Consider the following 21515-nt stretch of genomic DNA (forward strand, 5'->3'; position numbering starts at 1 on the left):
TCTATGGAAGTCGTTAATAAATGCTGAAAATTCGATTACAAATATTCGATAAATTATTGATAAATTATTTATTCATTTAATTTAAATAATTTTAAATAAAATATAAATTAATATTTTAACCGATTAATTTTGATTTTCAAATTTTACAGACATGTATACAACGCGTATATAATTTACGTGGATTATAATCTATACTCTCTCCGTCCCAGTTTATCTGTCTTGTTTGATTTTTGATGGTCAAATTGACTCAACTTTGACTATAAATAAAAATTTATTTTTTCATTATTTTGAAAAATTGAAAAATACATATTAAAGTAGATTAAACATACTTTCTAATGATATAATTTTTATAAATATTTTCGATAACGTATTATGTGAATTTTTTGGTCAAAATTCGGTCAATTTAACCACAAAAAATCAAATAAGACAGATAAATTAGGACGGAGGGACTGCTATTTATTTAATCTATTATTTCTTGTCATATTGTGTAATACCGACAAATAACGACATTTCTGGTTCGCGCTCTGGCCCATCATCGGCCACCGCCAATCATTGATTCAAATTTGTACATTATTTTTATTAAAAAAAAAAGGAATTTATAGTTTAATTTGAATTTGGGGCCACTGGGCCAGGATAATTAGGAAGCAGCAAACTATGATTTGTAATCTATCTGTTTCTGAATTTGTGATCATGTCTCTGCATTTGCAAAGCCACAGTTTGGGCTTGGGCTACTGCAATTACAAATCTAAAATATTTGGTCAGGCCCATTTAGAACAATAGAACTGAAAAACTTGACAAGTTGGGCTTCGAAGCATACAATAAAATGGGCTCATTTAAGAAATTGAACTATTCTTTTCTTGCCTACTTGTAGGTTGGAGTTTTCGAGCTTGTTGGTAAGAGAATCATGCACTTTAACGAGGGTATTGAATACTATTTAATTTTCCTTTTTTTGCTGGTGGTATGCAAAGGGCGGCTTTTGTTGGATTGAGTCACTTCTATGGATGGTGGTATCTGGATAGTTACTATTCCGATATGGCGATATCCCTGCATTCGTAAACGAATATTATCTGAAACAAAACGGATATTATCCATATCTGAATATGGACTATACGGATATGGATTTTGGTTACCGCATCAGATAATTATCTGCAAGTGCCTAACCGACCTTGTCGCCAGAGCATATGCTTATAACTTGCAGTTGTGTTGCACTTTTTAACTGTTGCTACATATCATTAAACTATTTGTATTCTTCTTGTCTTGCCTGTGGATTATAATTTTAAAGGACTGATCACAAGAAATGAGGCCTTAGAAGTTTGCTTAGACTAGTATGCTAATAATATGAATGTACTTTTAATTCTTGTTAATCACAAACAAGCTGACTGGAGCAAACAATTACAATAAACTTGAGACACATTTCTTGTTTCCAATAAGATGGGAATTTCCACGATTTAGGCTTTGCATCCAGAATTTAACTATATATACATTTACATACACAAAAGCTCACAGCTAGAGTGATGCAACTAACCAACAAGTTCACAGCTTACAAAAACCCTGTAAACCCACTGACCCCGCCAACGTAGCACTATATCCAAAAGTAAAAGAAAACGCAGCTGAGAACCAGTTGGTTGATGAGTGAATGTGAGCATCCAAAGATGTGATCTTGTTCCCATCCTAAACCACGATCAAACGATCAAATTTTTCCATTTGTCCTTCAAATCAATCGCCGTCCTATCATTAAATATGTCACTGTAAATATTCAGGATGAACTTCCAATTTCCTGTACCATATTTCTTCACGCCTTTACTCAAAGTGTCCTCCTCCACTACACTCCATGGCTTGCTCTTTCTCCTCAAAGGTCATGGCTTGCGCTTTCTCCTCAAAGGTTTTGGACTTTCATCTCTTTTCACAGGAGAAACAACACTCTTTTTGGGGGTATAGGCAACTATAGGCAACTCATCCCTGCTTACACAACCCGCAGCCCCATCAGTAGATTCGTCCTGGACATTGTTGTTCCGCTCCTTTAAGCTAGCTTCAGTTGCATTAGTTTGATCATGACTATTCTCATCTACATGTAACCATTTATAACAATATTAATCTCAATTTGAAGCTTAGTTACCGCTCCTTTAAGCTAGCTTCAGTTGCATTAGTTTGATCATGACTATTCTCATCTACATATAACCATTTACAACAATATTAATCTCAATTTAAGGCTTAGTTACGACTATAAACTCAATAATAAAATACTATTAACTCGATAACTGTCACTGCATCCTAAATACATAAAACACAAAATCATATAACCATTTTTGCTGCCATTACTTGCATCAGTCTGATCACAACCACCGCCATCTTCATCTACATATAACCATTTACAACATTAATCTCAATTCAAAACACAATTATAACTCGAAACTCCAAAAAGAACAACTATTAACACAAAAACCATTCCCACATTAATCTCAATTCAAGACACAATTACACCTCAAACTCAAAAACCACTCCTACATTCCCAAATAAACAAAAAATAAAAAAACCATACCTACTTTCCAGCCAAACCCCGACACTTTTATCACCTCATCATCATCACAAACCACCTCAAAAAACGAAGGCCCAATCATCTCCCTAGCATCCCTAACAAACTCCCGAACACTCTCGAAAACATCCATCCCTTTCCTTTTCTCCAAAACTTCCTACAAACCCTCTCATTCCCCACAACATTCTCAACATCAACCCTCCAATTAATCAATTCATTTGAAACCAGCCCGACATTCTCACATTTCAACATCCAACCAATCCTATACCTCCAAATCTTCTTAACTAACTCAAAATACCTCCCTAAACCCTCATTTTCAAGAACCCTAACTGCCACCACACAATAAGCCTTCTGCATAGATTAGACTCAGAAACTTTAGCATTATCTCTATATTCCAGCTCTTCCATATGTTCTAACAAATCAAAAACATGTTCAGAAACATTCCCATTTCAAATTTCAGACTCAATCTTTCCTAAAATTAAAAGTTTCTTGAGGTTTCTGTAAGTGTCTGAAATGGGGAGAGTGTTAATTCAGTTAAAGTGGTATCATCAATGAGTTGTCTTGCGAAAAAATCAAGAACCCATCTTGATATATCTTCATCCATCACCATTTCAAGATTGTCTTTTAGTGCCCCCAAGTTTGAATGGACTCTTGAAACTTTGATAAAGATGGGATTTTTACACTCTGTTAGTCTGTTTAAAGGGGTTTTATAAAAAGTACAAATCTTTCTGAACAAGCCTGATGATTGACACTTGTAGAGTAGAGACTAGATAGAGACGTGAGTCAAACACTTTTGTGAGGTCATGAATTTGTATGTACAGGGGAAAAGCAAAGAGGGATTCGATTTTTGGCAAAACTAGTATGGAAATCGGAATTTTACGGTTTAAAAAATCAAAAATTATAATTGTATCGGATCGGTTCTAATTTTGTCGGTTCAGTTTGGAACTAAAACCGAAACATAATTCCTGACAAAAAAAAAATGAAACATAACTATTTTTTCGACTTTAAAACGGTTGTACTTTTACTAATTTTATTCAATTAAGATCAAACACAAATACGATTAAGAGAAGAAACATAGTACTAGCTTCAAAAACTTCACATGTAAAAGAGACTCAAGTAACTTATTTAAAATAAAGAAAACCAATGAACCCAACCTCAAAAGTAGACTTCCGCTACTGTTTTACTTCAATAACTAAGCCTACCCTACTTGATTAATTCCGAGTCAGAGAGAGACCCGCGCAAATTAATAAACACATTCACCACGAATTAATTTCTATTCTGGTATAGTATATACATTCGTCACTTAATCATACCTGATCAATATCATCATCACTACCCCATCTCACAATACTTCCCAAGTGCTGCAGCTCTAGAAACATCCAGGACATGACACCTGAAACACAACTAGTTAATGTCAAAGTAAAACCAAAGATTGTAGCCAAGAAAAGAAAATAAACAAATCCTTACAAGCTGATCTTAAAAGGCGTTCGATAAGACGTTCAAAATATTCATTTTCAAATATCATCTCTTCTCTTCCTTCACGGAGATATACGAGTCCTGCACTTCCAGATGAATAAATACCTGAATAGTCATTTTCAAGAAGCTCCATGAGAGCACGAACAACCGACTTTAGCTGCCAATGTTTGAGAAAAAGTTGGAAAACGATGAGGGGAATACATTAAATTTCTTTATAAAGGGATTGAAAACAGGGTACACAAAAGAACCTTATCACATGGGAGTTTAGGATTTATTTGACAAGTAACTGCCAACGTCCGGCAACTGACACATTAAACCGCGTGAACAGTGGATCTATTGGTTAGAAAAGAAGTTAAAAGTTCCAAAGCTCCATCAGGAAATTTGGAATATGTTATAGCTATAGTGTGTATTGTGTAATAGCCACAGATAGACAGATAGAGGTGGCCAGACCAGCGGGCCGTGCGTGCCGGGCCGAATTTTTGACGGTCCGGTTTAATCCTCAACTAACTCGTGAACGGCCCGTAAAAATGAGCGTGGCGTGCCGTGCCGTGCCGGTTGATCAAAATATTAAATCGTGATCAGCTCGTGAATTAGACGAGTTATACGAATTAGGCGACTTATACGAGTTACACGAATACGAATTAGGCGGTTCAAGGCGAATCAACGAATTAACAGGGAGGTGGCGGTTTGTTCTGCATGTCCACTGAGTTCTTTTTTATTTTTTTATCATGAATGTTAGTGTGGTGACCTGGTGACTAGGAGAAACATTACTATATTCTTTGTTTTTGTTTTGTACAAGTACAAGTTTAACCTTTTTTTTGTTTTGTACAAGTATAACTACAGGTCTACGGACTAATGCAAAAAGACAATGACTCGTAGGCGGTTCAGGCGGGCCGGTCCCGGGCCGGTTCCGGTTTCAAAATATCCAGTTCGTATTCAGTTCGTTTTCTTATCCGGTTCGTGCCGAATAATAAACCGGCACGTTACGATCGGACGATTTTTTAACGAGCCGAATTCCGATCGGGCCGAGCCAAACCGTTCGTTTGGCCAGCTCTAGCCACAGACCCTGCATGTTCAGAAATCTCTGTTGGTAAACCAACCAACCATGCATATACTCCCTCCATCCCTAAAAACGTATCCTATTTGTGTTGGACATGTTTGCCAATGCACACTTTTGATTGTTAATATCTTTAATTTCGTATTAGTATTAAATATAAAAATTTCATAGTATTAAAGTACTCATAAATACGAATCCAACAAAATCACTCATGACTATGTTTGATCTTATTGATTACACATAAATTAATAGTCAATCGCTTATCATGAACAGTACAAAAAGTCAAAAGGGGAATAACATTTTGGGACGGAGGGAGTAGCAATTTGCAACATATTCAATGTGGAAATTTAAAAGTGATTAGGAAGTAAAAAAAACACTTGAATAGTATTTAAAATTAACAGCTAGCTAGGTAGCTTATTAAACCAACCAACATTCTCTTACTTGTTTGAATTATTCTGCACAGCTCTTCGGTCTCCTCAACCCCGCCTTGAGTGTTGATACAAGCAGTTAGCTTAGCTCATATATTTTTATATCTGCAAGGTTTGTAAATATCAGAACAAACAAAAAGAAAGATTAAGGAGTTGACTTGAGACAAATCTATGACATACCTTTAGTTAAGCAACGACATGCCATTGTTAAACAAAGAGTGAGCTGAAATATATCAGTTAATTAAATATATTATGAAATATATCTTTCACAGCAATTCATGGTATATTAGTTAATTGTTTTTTGCAGACATTTGCAGGAATCACTTCGGATGGTCACCTTGGCCTCATAAAAGAATACGTAGTGGGGATTGGACCTTGGAAGGATACTTTTGTTCTTGTATCAGATAATTATCTGCACGCACCTAATAAACCTTGAAGCCAGAGCACACACTTATAACTTGCAGTTCTGTTCCTCGAATTTTTTTATTCTGACTTGTATTACTAGGGTGACAAGAAGTGCAATATCTACTTTTACTCGAATATTTTTTTGTTAAAAAACTAATGACAAAATGGCAAGTTTCATACACTCGCGCTTTTTAACCGTTACTACCTATCATTCAACTATTTAAAACCGCAAAGCAAACAACAGAAATTTGTATTCTTCTTTTCTCGCCTGTGGATTATAATTTATAGGGGCTGATCAGAAGAAATGAGGCCTTTGGAGTTTGCTTAGACTAGTCTGCTAATAATACGCATCTACATTTAATTCTTGTCAATCACAAACAAGCCAAATTGAGCAAACAATTACGATAAAGTTGAGACACATATCTTGTTTCCATTAAGACGGGAATATTCACGACATAGCCTTTTCATCCAGAACTAACAATATTTACACAAACATACAAAAGCTCACAGCAAGAGTCATACAACTAATCAACACAGCTTAAAAAACCCTACAACATAGAAGTAATACCCAAAATTTAAAGAAAACGCAGCTGAGTTCCAGTTGGTTGATGACTTAATGTGAGCATCCAAAAGACGTGATCATGTTCTCATCCTAAACCACGATCAAACGATCAAATTTCTCCACTTGTCCTTCAAATCAATGGCAGTCCTATCATCAAATATGTCACTGTACATATTCAGGATGATCTTCCAATTTCCTGTACCATACTTCTTCACACCTTTCCTCAAAGTGTCCTCCTCTTCGTTACTCCAAGGCTTGCGCTTTCTCCTCAAAGGTTTTGGACTTTCGTCTCTTTTCACAGGAGACACAACACTCTTTTTGGGTAGAGGCAACTCACCTCTGCTTTCACAACCCGCAGCCCCACCAGCAGATTCGTCCTGGACAGTGTTGTTTCGTTCCTTTAAGCTAGCTTCAGTTGCATTAGTTTGATCATGACTATCCTCATCTACATATAACCATTTACTACATTATTAATCTCAATTCAAGCCTCAATTACGACTATGAACTCAAATTATAACATGTATCAAGTATCAACTCAATAACTATCACTGCATTCCTAAAACACATAAAACACAAAATCATATAAAACATTTTTGCCACCTTTAGTTGCATGAGTCTGATCACAACCATTGCCATCTTCGTCTACATATAACCATTTACAACGATATTAATCTCAATCCAAGCTCAATAACGACAATAAACTCAAAACTAACGCACTATTAACTCAACAACTATCACTACATTCGTAAACACATAAAACACAATATCATATAACCATTTTTTCCGCCTTTAGCTGCATCAGTCTGATCACAAACACCGTCATCTTCATCTACATAACACATTCAAAACAACATTAATCTCAATTCAAAGCACAACATTACTACATTCCTAAATAAAAAACAAAAAAGAACCATACCTACTTCCGCGCCAAACCCCAACACTTCTCTCACACGATCATCCTCACAAGCCACCTCAAGAAACGAAGGCCCGATCATCTCCCTAGCATCCCTAACAAACTCTCGAACACTCTCAACAACATCCATCCCTTTCCATTTCACCAAAACCTCCTTACAAACACTCTCATCCCCCACAGCATTCTCAACATCATCCCTCCAATTAATCAAATCATACGAAACCAACCCGACATTCTCACATTTCAACATCCAACCAATCCTATTCCTCCAAATCTTCTTAACCAACTCAAAATACCTCCCCAAACCCTCATTTTCAAGAGCCCTAATAGTACAATCTACTGCCACATCACAATAAGCCCTCTTCATAGAATCACCAACCTTAACATTATCTCTATATTCCAGCTCTTCCATCATTTCCAACAAATCCAAAACATCCTCAGAAACATTCCCATTTGACATTTCAGACTCAATCTTTCTTAAAATCAAGAGTTTTTTAAGGTTTGTGTCAGTGTCTAAAATGGGGAGAGTGTTGAGTAATTTAGTTAAAGTGGTATCATCAATGGGCTGTCTTGCAAGAAAATCAAGAATCCATCTTGATATGTCTACATCCATCACCATTTCAAGATTGTTTTTTTTCTGCCCCCAAGTTTGAGTTCTTGAAATCTTGATAAAGATGGATTTTTACACTTTCTTTGAAGGGGTTTTACAAAAAGTAAAAACTTTCTTGATAAGCCTGATGATTGACACTTGTAGGTAGAGAGAATGCGAGATACATGAGTCAAACACTTGTGTTTGTAAGACTGAGATTGTCAATTTGTATGTGTACACTGTGCCGGGGAAAGCAAAGAGGGCTCGATTTGATTTTTAATCAGAACTTAAACTTGTATGAAATCTGAAGTGTTTAATATGGTTAAAAGAATCGAAAATTATAATTATATCGGGTCAGTTCTAATTTTATTGGTTCAGTTCCAGACTGAAATCTATGATATATTATAACCGGAATAAGATATAATTTAATATATATTTTTTGTTGGTTTGGTTATCCTATTTATGATAATGAGATCTTTTCAATGAAGTAATTTGTACCGTTAGATTTTAATATTAAAAAAATGTACACTACTTAAACTTTCAGGTTCGCAACCGCCGACAATAAATATTTATATTATTATATATACAATACATATTTATATTATTATTTATACAATATTAAAATTTTCAGGTTCGAATCCTACCAACAACAAATATTTATATTATTATTTATACACTATCCAAGATTTAGATTCGAATCCCGCAAATAATAATTACTCATATTATTATTATCTATAAATATACTAATAAGGTAATGATCCAAAAATAAATTTATTATAATTTTAAATAATATAAAAAATATTAATTAAGATCGCACGGGTTGTTTTCAATCGGTTCTATTTTAACTAATTTTATATATTTTTTGTTATAACTTGGGCGTACGTGTTACTGTGAGGACTGCAATATATTTATCTTTAATATTTTAAAACTTAATATTTGCTTCTTTAAAAAAACTTAATAATTAGTTTTATATCTTTACAATATATAAAATTAAATAAATTTTCCGAATCATTCAATCATAATGTTGATTATGAATGTCGAATGATCAAGTGTCAGCTTTTTTCCGGTGTTTGTACTCCTAATTCGATTTTACAAGCCACAAATAACAATAAAGTATATAATTTACATCTGTTATAGACTTATAGACTATAGTATGTCCAAATAGCATTCGGTCCAGTTTAAACTTAGTCCACAACTTTAGAAAGTCCAGACTGAACCTCGAGTCTTCTGGGCTGCTGGACTTACTTCACACTTCAGAGAAAAATTTAATGAAAATTTTATGTAATAACCAATTATCTATCCGCAAAATAACCTAAGTTTGATAAAACACAATGAACAGTACATTACTTATCGGAGACAGATGAATTAAATTTGAATATTCATAAGGAAGAGATGATATGTGCACATCCTGATTTACCGGGAGTGCCCTTCATTGCTATGAAGACCAATATACCCTCGTTTACATCATCAATCCCAAACTTATTCATACGGCATAAGGCTATTTTTTGTTTAGAAACTAAGAAAGGGTGTGCACCTGTAAATAAGGGTGTGCACAACTCATTATTCATTTTTGGGTGAAATTAAAACAAAAATTTATATTTTTTTATATTTGATAAAAAACTGAACATATATTATTTGCATGTTCGACTCAATTTCAACTATAAATAAAGAAAAGAAATACAATGAACAAGAAATTGATGAGTAATGTTCAAATATGATTTTAGAATAGGGAAGTATGAATGGATAGTTTAAGTGATTAAAAATTTATTCTCTATCGTTTTAGGTCGTAAATTTGAATTTAAGAAAATTTCTTAAAACATATATATTCAATTAGTAGACGTAAGTCATATTAAAAAGAGTAATACTAGATGTATAAAAATAATTACAAAAAATTGTTATAAAATGACATGTTATGGATGATGTGTCAATATTAAATAATTTAATCTATGCTATTATTATGAATGTAAGAGAATCTATTTATATTTTGCCAATAAATATCTGACACGTGACATTTATAATTATTTTGAGAATTAATTTAATATTCTTAACAAATTTTTATTAGAAAACAAAATTTTAAAAAAATCTTTAAATACGCGGCATATACCATGGTAGTGACATTTTAAGTCATTTGTCACCTACTCTGGACTTGTGGAGTCTTGTAGATTATGGTCAATTGACTACCTCCAAAGTCGTAACAAGTAGATGGATAAAGAATTAGTTGGAAGATATACAAAATCTGGATAAGAAAAGAAATAGATAAATCAGAGAAAAATACGAGAAGCATAAGAGAATATTCGGCAAGAAAGAAGGGCACCCCCACCAAAACTGACCCCTCCACAACCTCAAATCATAATCCCCATTACTAGTCATTAACTTGGGGCACCTCAAAGGGACAAACCCTATTTTTGCCCTTATCTCCATCCCCCCTTGTTTATATTATCCAATCTCTCTCTCTCTCTCTCTCTCTCATAATTCCCATCACCTTTTATTTGTCCCAGCTATCAAGACCTCTCTTGTAAAATTTCAAAATTAAACTCCTGCCTGCCAAATCCCAGTGTCGGCATATCTCACTAACCCCTTCTCCCGGGTTTTAATTAGGAAAAAAAACAAGTGGTGGGTGAGTAAAGTAATTTCTCTTGCATTCGTATTTATGTTCCCAAGTTTTTAAAATGAGCGAAAAATGATAATGAATGTAAATTTAACGAACTTTCGTTTCAAAATTTTCACTCCAAAAGTGAGATGAAAGTACTTTACCTCCTTACCACTTACTTCCTTCCCTTTAAAAAACTTGGGAGCGAGGCCTAAGGGTAAGGGGTGAGTAAACACGTGAATAACTAAAAATATTATTTTCAGAGCTTTTTTTGATTTTCAGAGTAAAATGAGTGTAAAATAATAGAACTGTCTCTACGAATGCACATCAACAAGCCTGAAAAAAATAGAAGAATAATTTGATTTTTCACACACTTTTACTCTGAAAATAACATTTTCCATAACTAAAATCTCAAATTTGGTGGAAGAATTTATTAAATTAATTTCTGATACAAAATCACAAAAAAATTCGCAGGACTCCTAACTTATTTATTTCTATTGAATTTACCATATTTAATACTCCGTAAGTCCCTATTTATCTCTTTTGTTTAATTCTCCACAGACAAATATACTCAATTCACGTCCACATTAAAGTCAATTTTGTCATGAAAAGCTTACATAATCATAGAAAAGTTAAATAAGATATATAAAATAGAACCGAAAAAGCATATCTATAAAAATCTACAAATTAAATATATTAACGAAAATCGAAATCCTATCTTGAGCTTAAACATAAATAACTAAACATAGATAAATATCTCTTATATATAAAAAAACATAAATTACAAAATGAGAAAAAAATCGCAGTTATAAAATCGAATCTAGAAAACAAATGTTAAAATGAGTAAAACCAAAATCAGGGTTACCATGCTATATTGCTCTTCCGAACCAAGATTTCACTATTTCAAAGAAATAAAACAAAATTATTTTTTTTATCGAACGCCGCACCACAACCCTAGCTGTATTATTATTACAAGCTAGACGTTTTATAAGACTGACTGTATGTATGTATCTACGTCTGTACCCACGTGATTCTGAGCCCTTGTGCTTCTACACACTATGTTGATTTTCTGCGTACTTTAACAAATAATTAAATAATCCGTACTAAAAATGGTAAAGTCGATGAATACATCAAGATAACCCTATTTTATTAACTCAATTAAATTTAATTAATTACAACCCTAACGTGTACGAGTTGTCGCAGCCATGAACGGAACAAATCCAACTGACCGGCATTTCACCGCACTTTCCACCGGCGACGCCGGAACTAAATTCACCGTCCTCTTGTACTTCCCGAACCACTTACACTGCATAAACCGATTTTTTCGCCACGGAGGGAGATGCAATTCTCGGCTTCGTAACGATCTTCTAACAGCGTCGCTCATTATTCGTACGATTTGTTTTAAATTATCGCTCTTACCGACGAAAATATTCGGGAGGGTTTGTAATAATCGCTCGTACTGACTCGTACGTCTCGCGATTTCAAACTCGGGAGCAAAATTAAGATCGATAAAATAACGACGTTTTTTCGGATCATGAGATCGGAGAACATCGATAAATTCGTAGCTCCCGGATGCCAATCCTCCCGATTTCTCCCATTTTGTTTTACAAATTCCCGCATTGTATCCATTATTTCGCAAAAATGCCATCACGTTTCGTCGTAAAACCGAAACATCTGATTTTACGAACCAAAATATTTCCGTTGCTTTTGTAACTTGACCTAGCAAAACATTTCTATATTCATCCGCACCTTCATCAAAAATCACCTTATTCAAAGTCTCGAAATCTTCGTTGTGCACTTGATTATCATTATTCGTATTTGTATCCGAATCTGAATCCGAATCCGAGTCATCATCTGTCCAAGCCCGATCTTCTTTAACATCATGCTCATCGAGATATCCGCACAGCAGATTCGATAAACATGGCGCATCATCTTCTTCGATATCGCCGTGCTGAGAACTATGTTCACTTCCGCTACTAACATAAACCGGATTATAGAACCGGTCCGCACCAATAATTCTCGCCCTTACTCTTTCATCTAACGGATCACTCACTTTTTTGCTCCTTACAATATTCGCCATCATTTTTACTCTCACCTGTCCAATTTTCGAAATTCTGGTTCCGTCACTGAACAAGGTAACAGTTTGTGATTACAAGGGGAGAAGTGGTGTACTGTTTGAGGTTGAAGCAGAGATGGTAGGGAAATATTTATAGCTACAAATGCAGGGATAGATATGAATTGCCTAAAATAATTATTATTGGTAGCATAATACTTATCATGTTTTAGTGGACGTATATTTTGAATATATAATCATGGCATATCCGTAGAGTAGCCAATGGTTTATTCTGTCTGGGTTGACGTGGAGACAGATGATATGGTCACGTGTTTGATTGCTAGAGATCAATGAAGACACGTGGTTATGGACATTATGACTACATTTGAGAAAATGAGGACTAATTAACGTCAAAAATGTTAATCACGAGTTGATGTTAATGTTCTTTTTTTTTGTGATAAGACTGTGCTTTATAATTATTACTGATTTGATTTAGCTTAATTTAGGGAGCCTTTCGGATCATTTTGGGACATCTGAGTTGGAGGATAAAAGTGCTTTTAATTTTATCCGCTCAAATGTGTGAAAGATCTCAAATCTACAATTTTTTTTGGATGATTAGATTTATTTTTGTGTAATGAGTAATAAATAATAATGCACGAGTTAATTTAAAGGGGTAATAACTTATCTCTTAAGATGTGGGATATAAATTTTGACTCATTTTGAGATTTATCAAATCAGCTGCTATTAGAGTAGATAAATTTATATTTTCGTAAAAAAATAAGTATGTAGTATATACAATAATATTTTAGAGTAATATTAGAGATAAAAAAAATTATAAAAAAAATTATAAAATAATGTGTCATAAGTGATGTGATAGTATAAAATAATTTAATTAGTATAATTAATATGAATGTAAAGAAATCCGTTTATATTTAATCAATAAAATCTGACAAGTAACATTTTAATATTATATTAAAGTGATATATTAAAGTGCTTTGTCCTCCATGCTTATCAGCTAATATACACGACAAACTTCTTCATCGAACATATCACAAATATCCTACAATAAACATTCAAGTTTAGATAAAATATGTTATAGTAATAAGATCAGTTGGTAAGATTTAATGAATGAATTAATATATAAGAAATGATGTAAGTATGGGCTCATCATATATGTAATATATGTGACAGTACGACGAGTAGATGAATAACATTAAACATACTGCTACTGGTAACAGAATGCAAGAGAGAAGTCGCTGGAGCCCCGAGAGAGAGAGAGAGAGAGAGAGAGAGAGAGAGAGAGAGAGAGAGAGAGAGAGAGATTTGGTACACATAGTGAGCACACAGAGACAGCTAGTTATAGTTAGAATGACTCTTGGTGATCGCCAAGGGTAATACTAACAAGTACTCTAAAGATCACCAAAGACAGACTAAAAGATAGACATGTGAGACTCATGACTTTCATGCCATCACTCATCGTTTAACATTATCTATACCTAAGCTAAGTTAGAAGGATTGCACGTCTAGAAGCAGGATAAACGTACGTAATAGCATATACCATCTCGAATAATATCTACTGCGAAATAATACCATGATTTTATGTTGTAACATACGCTTTTCCCGAACCAGCTCCATCATCTGTAAATTACTAGAAATATAACAATTCTTGAGGATTAATAATGAAAATATTGTGTAAAGATGTCTGCAAAGTTCAACAACCATGGAGAACAAGTGATTGACTCAAAATCAATAGATGCTTAAGTTATAATCTGTGTTCCCTGAGATCTTTCCTTAGGTTTTGTGGCTTCAGCAAGGACGGGGAAAATGCTGGTTTCACTTAAATCAGGAGCCCTGTTCCTGGTGTATACACGACCCCTTCCAATGCCACCGCGGTTATAATTTTCATTTTTTTCGGAATCTCTGGAGTTGCTCCTACCTCTTCTTCCGGTTCCACCCTGGTTTGAGTTTTTGTAATTTCTGAAAACTCCATCCCTACCTCTTCCACCACCCTGGTTCGAGTTTTCGTAATTCCTGAAAACTCTACCCCTGCCTCTTCCACCACCCTGGTTCGAATTGTTGTAATTCCTGAAAACTACACCCCTCCCTCTTCCACCTCCGTTCGTATTTTCTACAGAGTCTTCACTCCTTACACTGCCTGGACCATCTTGATCACCTTTAGTTTCTGTTGGTAGCTTCATAAATTCGTCATTGCTCATTGTCTGTTAAAGGCAACAGAAAACCAGTCGGAATTTGTTTCCAATTAAGCAAGCAATACACCCCAAATTAAGCTAGAACATATACAAACAATTAAGGTGCACAATGCACATAACATATTCAAGAAAAGCTTTACTTTTAATCTTCCGTTAAGATTTGGATTTTTTTTAATTCACCCTCGATTTGCATGCTAATTTTTTGTTATAGATAATACTCAAAGTAGATTACCTTGTGAACTTTCGCATCCTTGTCGATATTGACATCCTTCTTGGTAGTTCCATTCTTGGATTTCTACGAGATACAACACATGACATCAATTTTAGAGCGGCTATAGAATATATAAATCAACAGTAAAAGAAGAAACTCCATTAGTTGCTACCTGTTTTGTGTAAATGTCGTCTTTTTTCTCTTTAGAGAGAACCTGCATAGACTCTAAATCTTTGTCAAGTGCACGTGCCTGTGGAACGCTCAAAATTGCCTTCGCAGCCTTCTTCTGCTTCTCAATAGCCTTCTGCTCCTCGTACTCTTTTAATGTCTTCATCTGATGAGAGCAATGATGACATTGTTTATATAAATTGATATTTGAAAACAGTATCCACAAATACAATGCAAGAGAACCAGGAAACTTTGGATTTGGGTAAAGGTTCAAGAAACGGTTTGGGAAAACGAATCAGGTCAAGTGATCGAGTTTAATACCGCCATTTCTCTCTTCATCTCCTCTTGTCTAGCATGCCACTTTGCTTTCTTTTCTTCTTGCTCTTTAGCTAATCTAGCTCTTTCACGTAGCTCTTCCTTAGACAGAACCTCAGTCTCAGTTGTGACAGACACTTTTCTGCATTCAATAGCACATAGAGCATTTACTTCGTACTTTCTTGTGAATGATTAAAAACACTTAAATGAGAAATTTCTAACATATCTTACAAGATGTTATCACATAAGAAAGAAATTCAAAAAAATGACAGATAATATCTGCAGAGATAAATATGAAGCTTCCCAACATTACAACATTACAGAGGTTGACATGAAAATATATGCAATGTATGTAGGCCTTTTATGAGGGCAGGATATGGAAGCAGCATGATACGCAGGGTTAGTTCAAACATAAAGCAGATTCTACATATACTGCAGTCCTAAAAATTGATAATTCTAGTACTCCAGGAACTCTTTCTAACACTGAGACAACATGCTTCCCACCCTGATCTATTTTGAAACCGATTTTAGGGTAATGGCGATGCAGAAAATTAATAGATTTCCCTTTGCTCCACAGCAAGACACAAATATACAAGATTTCTACAAACTAATAGATATTCCCCTTTGCCCCACAGCCAGATTCAGACACAAGTATACAGGGTTGCTTCACTTTGCTACTCCGCTACAATGATTAGAGACAGTCCCAATGCTGCTTATTTTCTTCCATCCCTAAATTGCTAAAACACAAAAATAATCTGTAACACATCTTCTAAGTTCTAACACCATAAAGTTATTAATAACAGAGTTAAGGGAGACAGCTTACCCTTGACTCTCTTGAGTATCACCATGTTCGGCCTTATGCTCTTGAGTATCACCAAGACAAGTCTTGTGCTCTTGAGTATCACCATGAGAAGCCTTTACTTCCTCAGCAACAGGACTGTTAACTGCTTCTTGATTCTGATTACCTCCATCGGAAGCTATCACCTCATCATTCTCAAAGTCTTGATCAGGTCCAATTTCAGTCACCCTAGCACGCCTATTGTTATCCGGATGATGACTAGTCACATTGACTCCATCCTTGCCATTAGCCTGCCCATCCCCAACAATGCTCTTTACCTGCCAAAATCTCTTGTAGACAGGTTTATCCACCCGGCCATAACCACGATTTCCACTACCATTCACATAGCCATTTGAGCTTCCGTTATGCTGATGCCCATTATAACTCTGAAGATTTCCCCTACCACTAACATAGCCATTTTGATGACCATTATAACCCTGACGATTTCCCCTACCATTAACATAGCCATTATAACTCTGCTCCACTACATTATCGCCCATATTCCTCTTAACGTCACCATGGCTCCCCTCTTTCCCTTTTTCTCCTCCACCTCTTCCTGTACAATCCGCAAAATTAATACCAAAAAACAACACATTAGAAGTAAATCATAAGATCAACAGGAACAACAAATTCAAACCCTCCGAATACAAAGCCCCACGAGGACTTCAGACCAAACAATACAAAAAGTGCACTACTCGCAACCAGTGATCATAACTTCAAAAACCTATCTGTAAATCGCTAAATAATAAACTAAAAACAGTCAATTACCATGCAATTAGTTAAAAACTCAAACTAACAATATCATAAATTAATGTCACTTCTACAAGACTATCAAATCAAACAACTCATATTTTTTCAACCAACTATAATTAAACTAAATCCACACCAATATATGGTTGCCCTCTTCCCCTTCCTCTCCACCACTTTCTGTAAAAATCCACAAATTAATACAGAAAACAACATTGGAATTGTAATTCATAAGATCAACAAGCACAATAAAATGAACCCTCCGAAAACGAAACAAAAATAGACCCTATAACAAAACCACTGATAAGACTTCAAACTAAACATAATAAGAAGTGCACAACTCGCAAACATCGATCAATAATTCACAAAAACAATTTATAAACCATGAAATAACGAACTAAAAGCAGTTAATTACCATGCAATAATTCAAAAACCAAAACTAACAAAATAATATTATGTCACTTCTAAAAGACTATCAAATCAAACAACTCCTACTTTCTCTCGACTAACTAATTAACCAACCAACCAAACTATCCCGTAACAATATATAATAACCGTATTAATAAACAAACAGTGTCAAAAAAATTTTAAAAAAAGAACGTGTACAAGTTCACATAAAAAATCTTGAGTTGCATGGCAAAAAAAGAATCATGAAAACACACTACATTAACCTATTTAATTTACCAGATTTATTATTTTTCTTCTTATTCTCCTGAGGCTTTACGTCAGTGTCGTCAAGCCCTGCAATGGAGGAAACGTTTTCGCTTTCACTGTCGGCCAAGAGAGCGAAAATATTGGCCAAAGTAGCCATGATGATGATTACTTCTGTTAATAAAAGCACGTAATGAGACAATGATACGTTCTTATATAGGGTGTGTTGGCCGACTTAACTAATCTTTAACGCAAGAGCCCAAGTCCAACTGTTTGGGGCCTCTATTGCAATGCCACATAAGTAAAAGTTGGGTTTTAAAAAAAATTGTTTGACTTCCTCCAATGTAAAGCCCAAGTCCCCTATTTCATATGTCCCACTTATTTACTTTATATTTTATTTTTAACAAATATTATGAATTAAATAATAGATTAAATAATACTCCCTCCATCTCATATAATGTGTCATGTTTTGACTATTATATAATCAAATTGACTTGACTTTGACCGATAATTAAGACAAATTCATGTATTATTTTAAAAAATTGAAAAATACATTTTAAAGAAGATTAAATATATTTTTCAATGATATAAGTTTTGAATCTTATTTAATTATATGTTAAGTGTAATCTGCAGTCAAAATATGATAAAATTGACCATAGACTAGTCAAAACAAGACATTTAATATGAGATGGAGGGAGTATTGTTTTCCTATAATTATACTCATATTATTTAAATGATAAGAAATTAGTTAAAAATAAAAGACATAATTAAAAAAGACATAATTAAATTAAATTACATAATAAAAACACACATTACAAGAATAAGGAAAACATGAAATGAAAAATATTTTATATGAAATAAATTAACGATTATTATGAAATTGTGAGATATGCTCGATCAAATCAGCTTGTAGTTGACGATACTTTTATCTATCACGAATTCGAACATTATTTTGAATATATCTTTCATAAGGGGCAAAAGGTTCTTCCTATAGGTTCGGTTGTGATAAACCATTTGTTGCATCATTGTAAGTTGGCAGCGGACCGAATGGCGTAGCATATGTATCTCTTTCATCCTCGATAATCATATTATATAATATGATACATACTGTCATTATTTTAGCGAGATCTTCTCTCTCCCAAAATCGTGTTGGACCACATACAATTGCGAATCGTGATTGTAACACACCAAATGCTCGTTTGACATCTTTTTGTTGTCTTTCTTGATACGTTGAGAAAAATCTTCTCTTATCACCTTGAGGACGGGGAATCGTTTTAACGAAGGTTACTGTTATGCCCAAAATTTGGTATAAACAATATTCAGATTAAGATTGACAAAATAAGCAAAATCGAAGGAAAAACGCCTCAATCAAGGAAAGGATAAGATTAACTTTCCATAAAACGAGGGTGCACCCTTAGAACGCGCCCTGTTGATTGAATAACTGATTGGCGGTTATGGTTGTCATGCTTTCAAGGCGCGCCCTCCAACAGGTGGAGGAGGCGCGCCCAGTTGTCGGGAAGGAAGAGAGGATTTTCTTAATTGGAACCTGTATAGTGAGCCCTAGGGGCGCGCCTTGAGCAAGGAAGACTGTTTGGACGGGTGGTTTGGACTTGATTGCTTTTGCAGGCTTGCTTGATTTAGACAGAATTGGAGCAAGCCCTAAAGATGAATAGTGTAGGGCGCGCCCTATGATGTAGAATGAGATACGAAGAGACCAAAGGCTGGTGACACAGGGCGACGCCTACATACAGAGATGTCAAGGCGCGCCCTCAACTTCTACTTGACATATAAATGTAACTTTTATGTGCTCCTTATATGGATTTTCTGGAAGACTCAAGGAAGATGGAGAATGTTATTACTAATCTATTTGATGCAGGTACTCTATTGAAGAACTCCTTCCTGTAGCATATCTACAGGAAAGGCGGTGTCCGTGGTCAGAGACCTCCAGGGGTATGCCTGGACTGAAGGCCTCCTCCTGTAGTCAATGGGTGTCCTCATTGGGGATGTGGGGTGAAATCTGGTGTGTGCTTTGGGAGCTCTGTCTCTGTAGTCAACGGGTGTCCTCGTTGGGAGACTTTGGAGTATCCTGCACTTTGCACCCAAAAGCTTGGGATCACTTGTCCTGTAATCTGGTAGGGGCTCCTTATCGGGGGACAAGGATGCGTCCAACATTTGGGGTGAACCACGGCTATACCTGCGTCCGCGGACTAGAGAAACAGCTGGTAGCGGAGGGTTATCCTTGGCCAGGGAGATGCCTCATCCGTGAAGTCTCGAAGCCGCGGACGAGCCTTGGGCCTTTGTGGTTGGGCCTCATCGGCGGACATTCCTAAAGCTAGTAGAAGACGGTTTCCAATGGGTTTCCCATTGGGCCTCGGGATAAGAAATCTAAGCCCATTAGGTTTCTTGTTCTCCAAGAACTACGTGAGCTTGATCCCCTATAAATAGGGGTACGTAGGCACATTATAAGGGGTCAGAAGCGAGAGCGCAAAGGAGCCACCACTAACCCTAAGCAATCTCATCCCCCAATAATCATCACCACCAAACACTGTTCATCTTTTCCGACGAATACTGTTCATCGGATTCATCGGTTACTATTCACGTTTCCGACGAAGAACTGCCATCACAGATCTTGTTTCCGGCTACTAACCTCAAGTTTTGTTGTTCCCAAAACTTAACAAGATCTACATCTGGGAGGAAGGATGTCTCAATATCACGATGGAGGTTTTTACGATGGAAGTTCTGAAGAAGATTCTGATCATGGCTATGAATATGAACCCTACGTTCCACCAATGACTGATCGTCCCACACCGGACGTTGGAGGACAGCCGCCTGTGCTCATCAGCAACGCCGACTTGTTGGAACAACTGTATCGCATGGGCGATGCTTTGAATGGTTTCGATTCAAGGTTAAGCACCGTGGAACGATGCAAGGGCAGGAGAGGTCTTCGCCACATCCGAGCGGATCAGGCGCCTGGAAAAGCACCCATGACAGACGGGGATGTCCCGGCCGGCCATGGCCACACTGAAAGAGGGCGCGTGCCGATAACCCCGCGACGCCTAGACTATTCTAATGACACCTCCCCGATCGTTGAGCTAGTGGAAGAAGATGCTGATGGATGGGAAATTCTGCGAACAGATAACTGGGGAGCCACCCATCCACACCGTTCTGGACGTAGTCTCGAGGAACGCCAGCAGGCGGAGTCAATACCGAAGAATCAGCCACGAGGCTTCACAGCTCTGAAAGATCGCTTGGGGATTCGCTTGGGCGATGACGATTTGAGAATGGTGTTACTTGAATGGCAGAGAGAAGCTGATCATGGAGGTGTGACGCCCCATGATACAACGCGTGGGCCCCTGAATTCCGTGGAAAATCGGGAGCGGCACCGCGATCCAACGCGTGTGCCCCTGAATTCCCAGGATAATCGGGAGCGGCACCGCGATCCAACGCATGTGCCCCCGAATCCTCGGGAAAATCGGGAGCGGCACCGCGATCATGGACGTGGGTATGGAAACGATCGATGGAGAAGGCCTCAATGGAGGGGAAGAGGTGGAGGCCGAGGTAGATATTTAGACGGATACCGTCGTGGCAATTACCGCGGACACCTCGATTCCCGCTGGAATAACCAAGCAGATGGCTACAACTATGTGGAACATGATGACCCCAGGAATATAGAAAACCATGATCGCGGTACGGTTCGAGGCCGCAGCCAAGGTGGGGAAGAGAATCAAGGGAGAAACCAAGAACGAAATCCTGAAATAATTGTAATACC

The 21515-nt window shown here is 36.2% G+C and overlaps 3 protein-coding genes across 10 annotated transcripts; all 3 read right to left on the reverse strand.

Annotated features, from left to right (window-relative positions):
- Nucleotides 1-1362: 1362 nt before the first annotated feature.
- Nucleotides 1363-8256, reverse strand: LOC141697444 (uncharacterized). Of its 8 annotated transcripts, none has more exons than XR_012564718.1 (8): nt 7378-8254; nt 7237-7290; nt 7062-7103; nt 6468-6906; nt 5508-5599; nt 4001-4166; nt 3847-3926; nt 1367-2355 (listed from the first exon to the last, which is right to left on the reverse strand). XR_012564718.1 is itself a non-coding variant. In XM_074501832.1 (4 exons), the coding sequence occupies exons 1-4, from the start codon at nt 7991-7993 to the stop codon at nt 6563-6565; spliced, it is 1056 nt and encodes a 351-aa protein (XP_074357933.1). In that variant the 5' UTR covers nt 7994-8254; the 3' UTR covers nt 6464-6562. The 8 variants fall into 8 exon arrangements, 1 of the variants encoding a protein (XP_074357933.1); XR_012564717.1 differs by having other exon boundaries at nt 1368-2168; XR_012564720.1 differs by having other exon boundaries at nt 1368-2168; nt 3847-3937.
- Nucleotides 8257-11733: 3477 nt separating this feature from the next.
- LOC141697525 (uncharacterized) lies at nt 11734-12633 on the reverse strand. The gene has a single exon (XM_074501931.1). The coding sequence runs from the start codon at nt 12631-12633 to the stop codon at nt 11734-11736; it is 900 nt and encodes a 299-aa protein (XP_074358032.1).
- A 1561-nt stretch (nt 12634-14194) lies between these two features.
- On the reverse strand, nt 14195-17907 carry LOC141697882 (uncharacterized). Its single transcript, XM_074502439.1, has 6 exons — nt 17780-17907; nt 16334-16904; nt 15517-15652; nt 15200-15361; nt 15049-15111; nt 14195-14825 (listed from the first exon to the last, which is right to left on the reverse strand). The coding sequence occupies exons 1-6, from the start codon at nt 17904-17906 to the stop codon at nt 14364-14366; spliced, it is 1521 nt and encodes a 506-aa protein (XP_074358540.1). The 5' UTR covers nt 17907; the 3' UTR covers nt 14195-14363.
- Nucleotides 17908-21515: the final 3608 nt, after the last annotated feature.

Source organism: Apium graveolens, chromosome 11 (genome assembly GCF_009905375.1).
Source record: "Apium graveolens cultivar Ventura chromosome 11, ASM990537v1, whole genome shotgun sequence".
Taxonomy (NCBI): domain Eukaryota; kingdom Viridiplantae; phylum Streptophyta; class Magnoliopsida; order Apiales; family Apiaceae; genus Apium; species Apium graveolens.

Coding starts and splice junctions, on each gene's coding strand:
- LOC141697882 (XM_074502439.1), bottom strand. CDS start 17,906: ATGGCTACTTTGGCCAATATTTTCGCTCTCTTGGCCGACAGTGAAAGC. Junction 15,653..16,333: donor GATACTCAAGAGAGTCAAGG/GTAAGCTGTCTC, acceptor TATTGAATGCAG/AAAAGTGTCTGTCACAACTG. Junction 15,112..15,199: donor ACGACATTTACACAAAACAG/GTAGCAACTAAT, acceptor TGTATCTCGTAG/AAATCCAAGAATGGAACTAC.
- LOC141697525 (XM_074501931.1), bottom strand. CDS start 12,633: ATGGCGAATATTGTAAGGAGCAAAAAAGTGAGTGATCCGTTAGATGAA.
- LOC141697444 (XM_074501832.1), bottom strand. CDS start 7,993: ATGGTGATGGATGTAGACATATCAAGATGGATTCTTGATTTTCTTGCA. Junction 7,291..7,377: donor GGGGTTTGGCGCGGAAGTAG/GTATGGTTCTTT, acceptor TGTGTTATGTAG/ATGAAGATGACGGTGTTTGT. Junction 6,907..7,061: donor TCAGACTCATGCAACTAAAG/GTGGCAAAAATG, acceptor GGTTATATGTAG/ATGAGGATAGTCATGATCAA.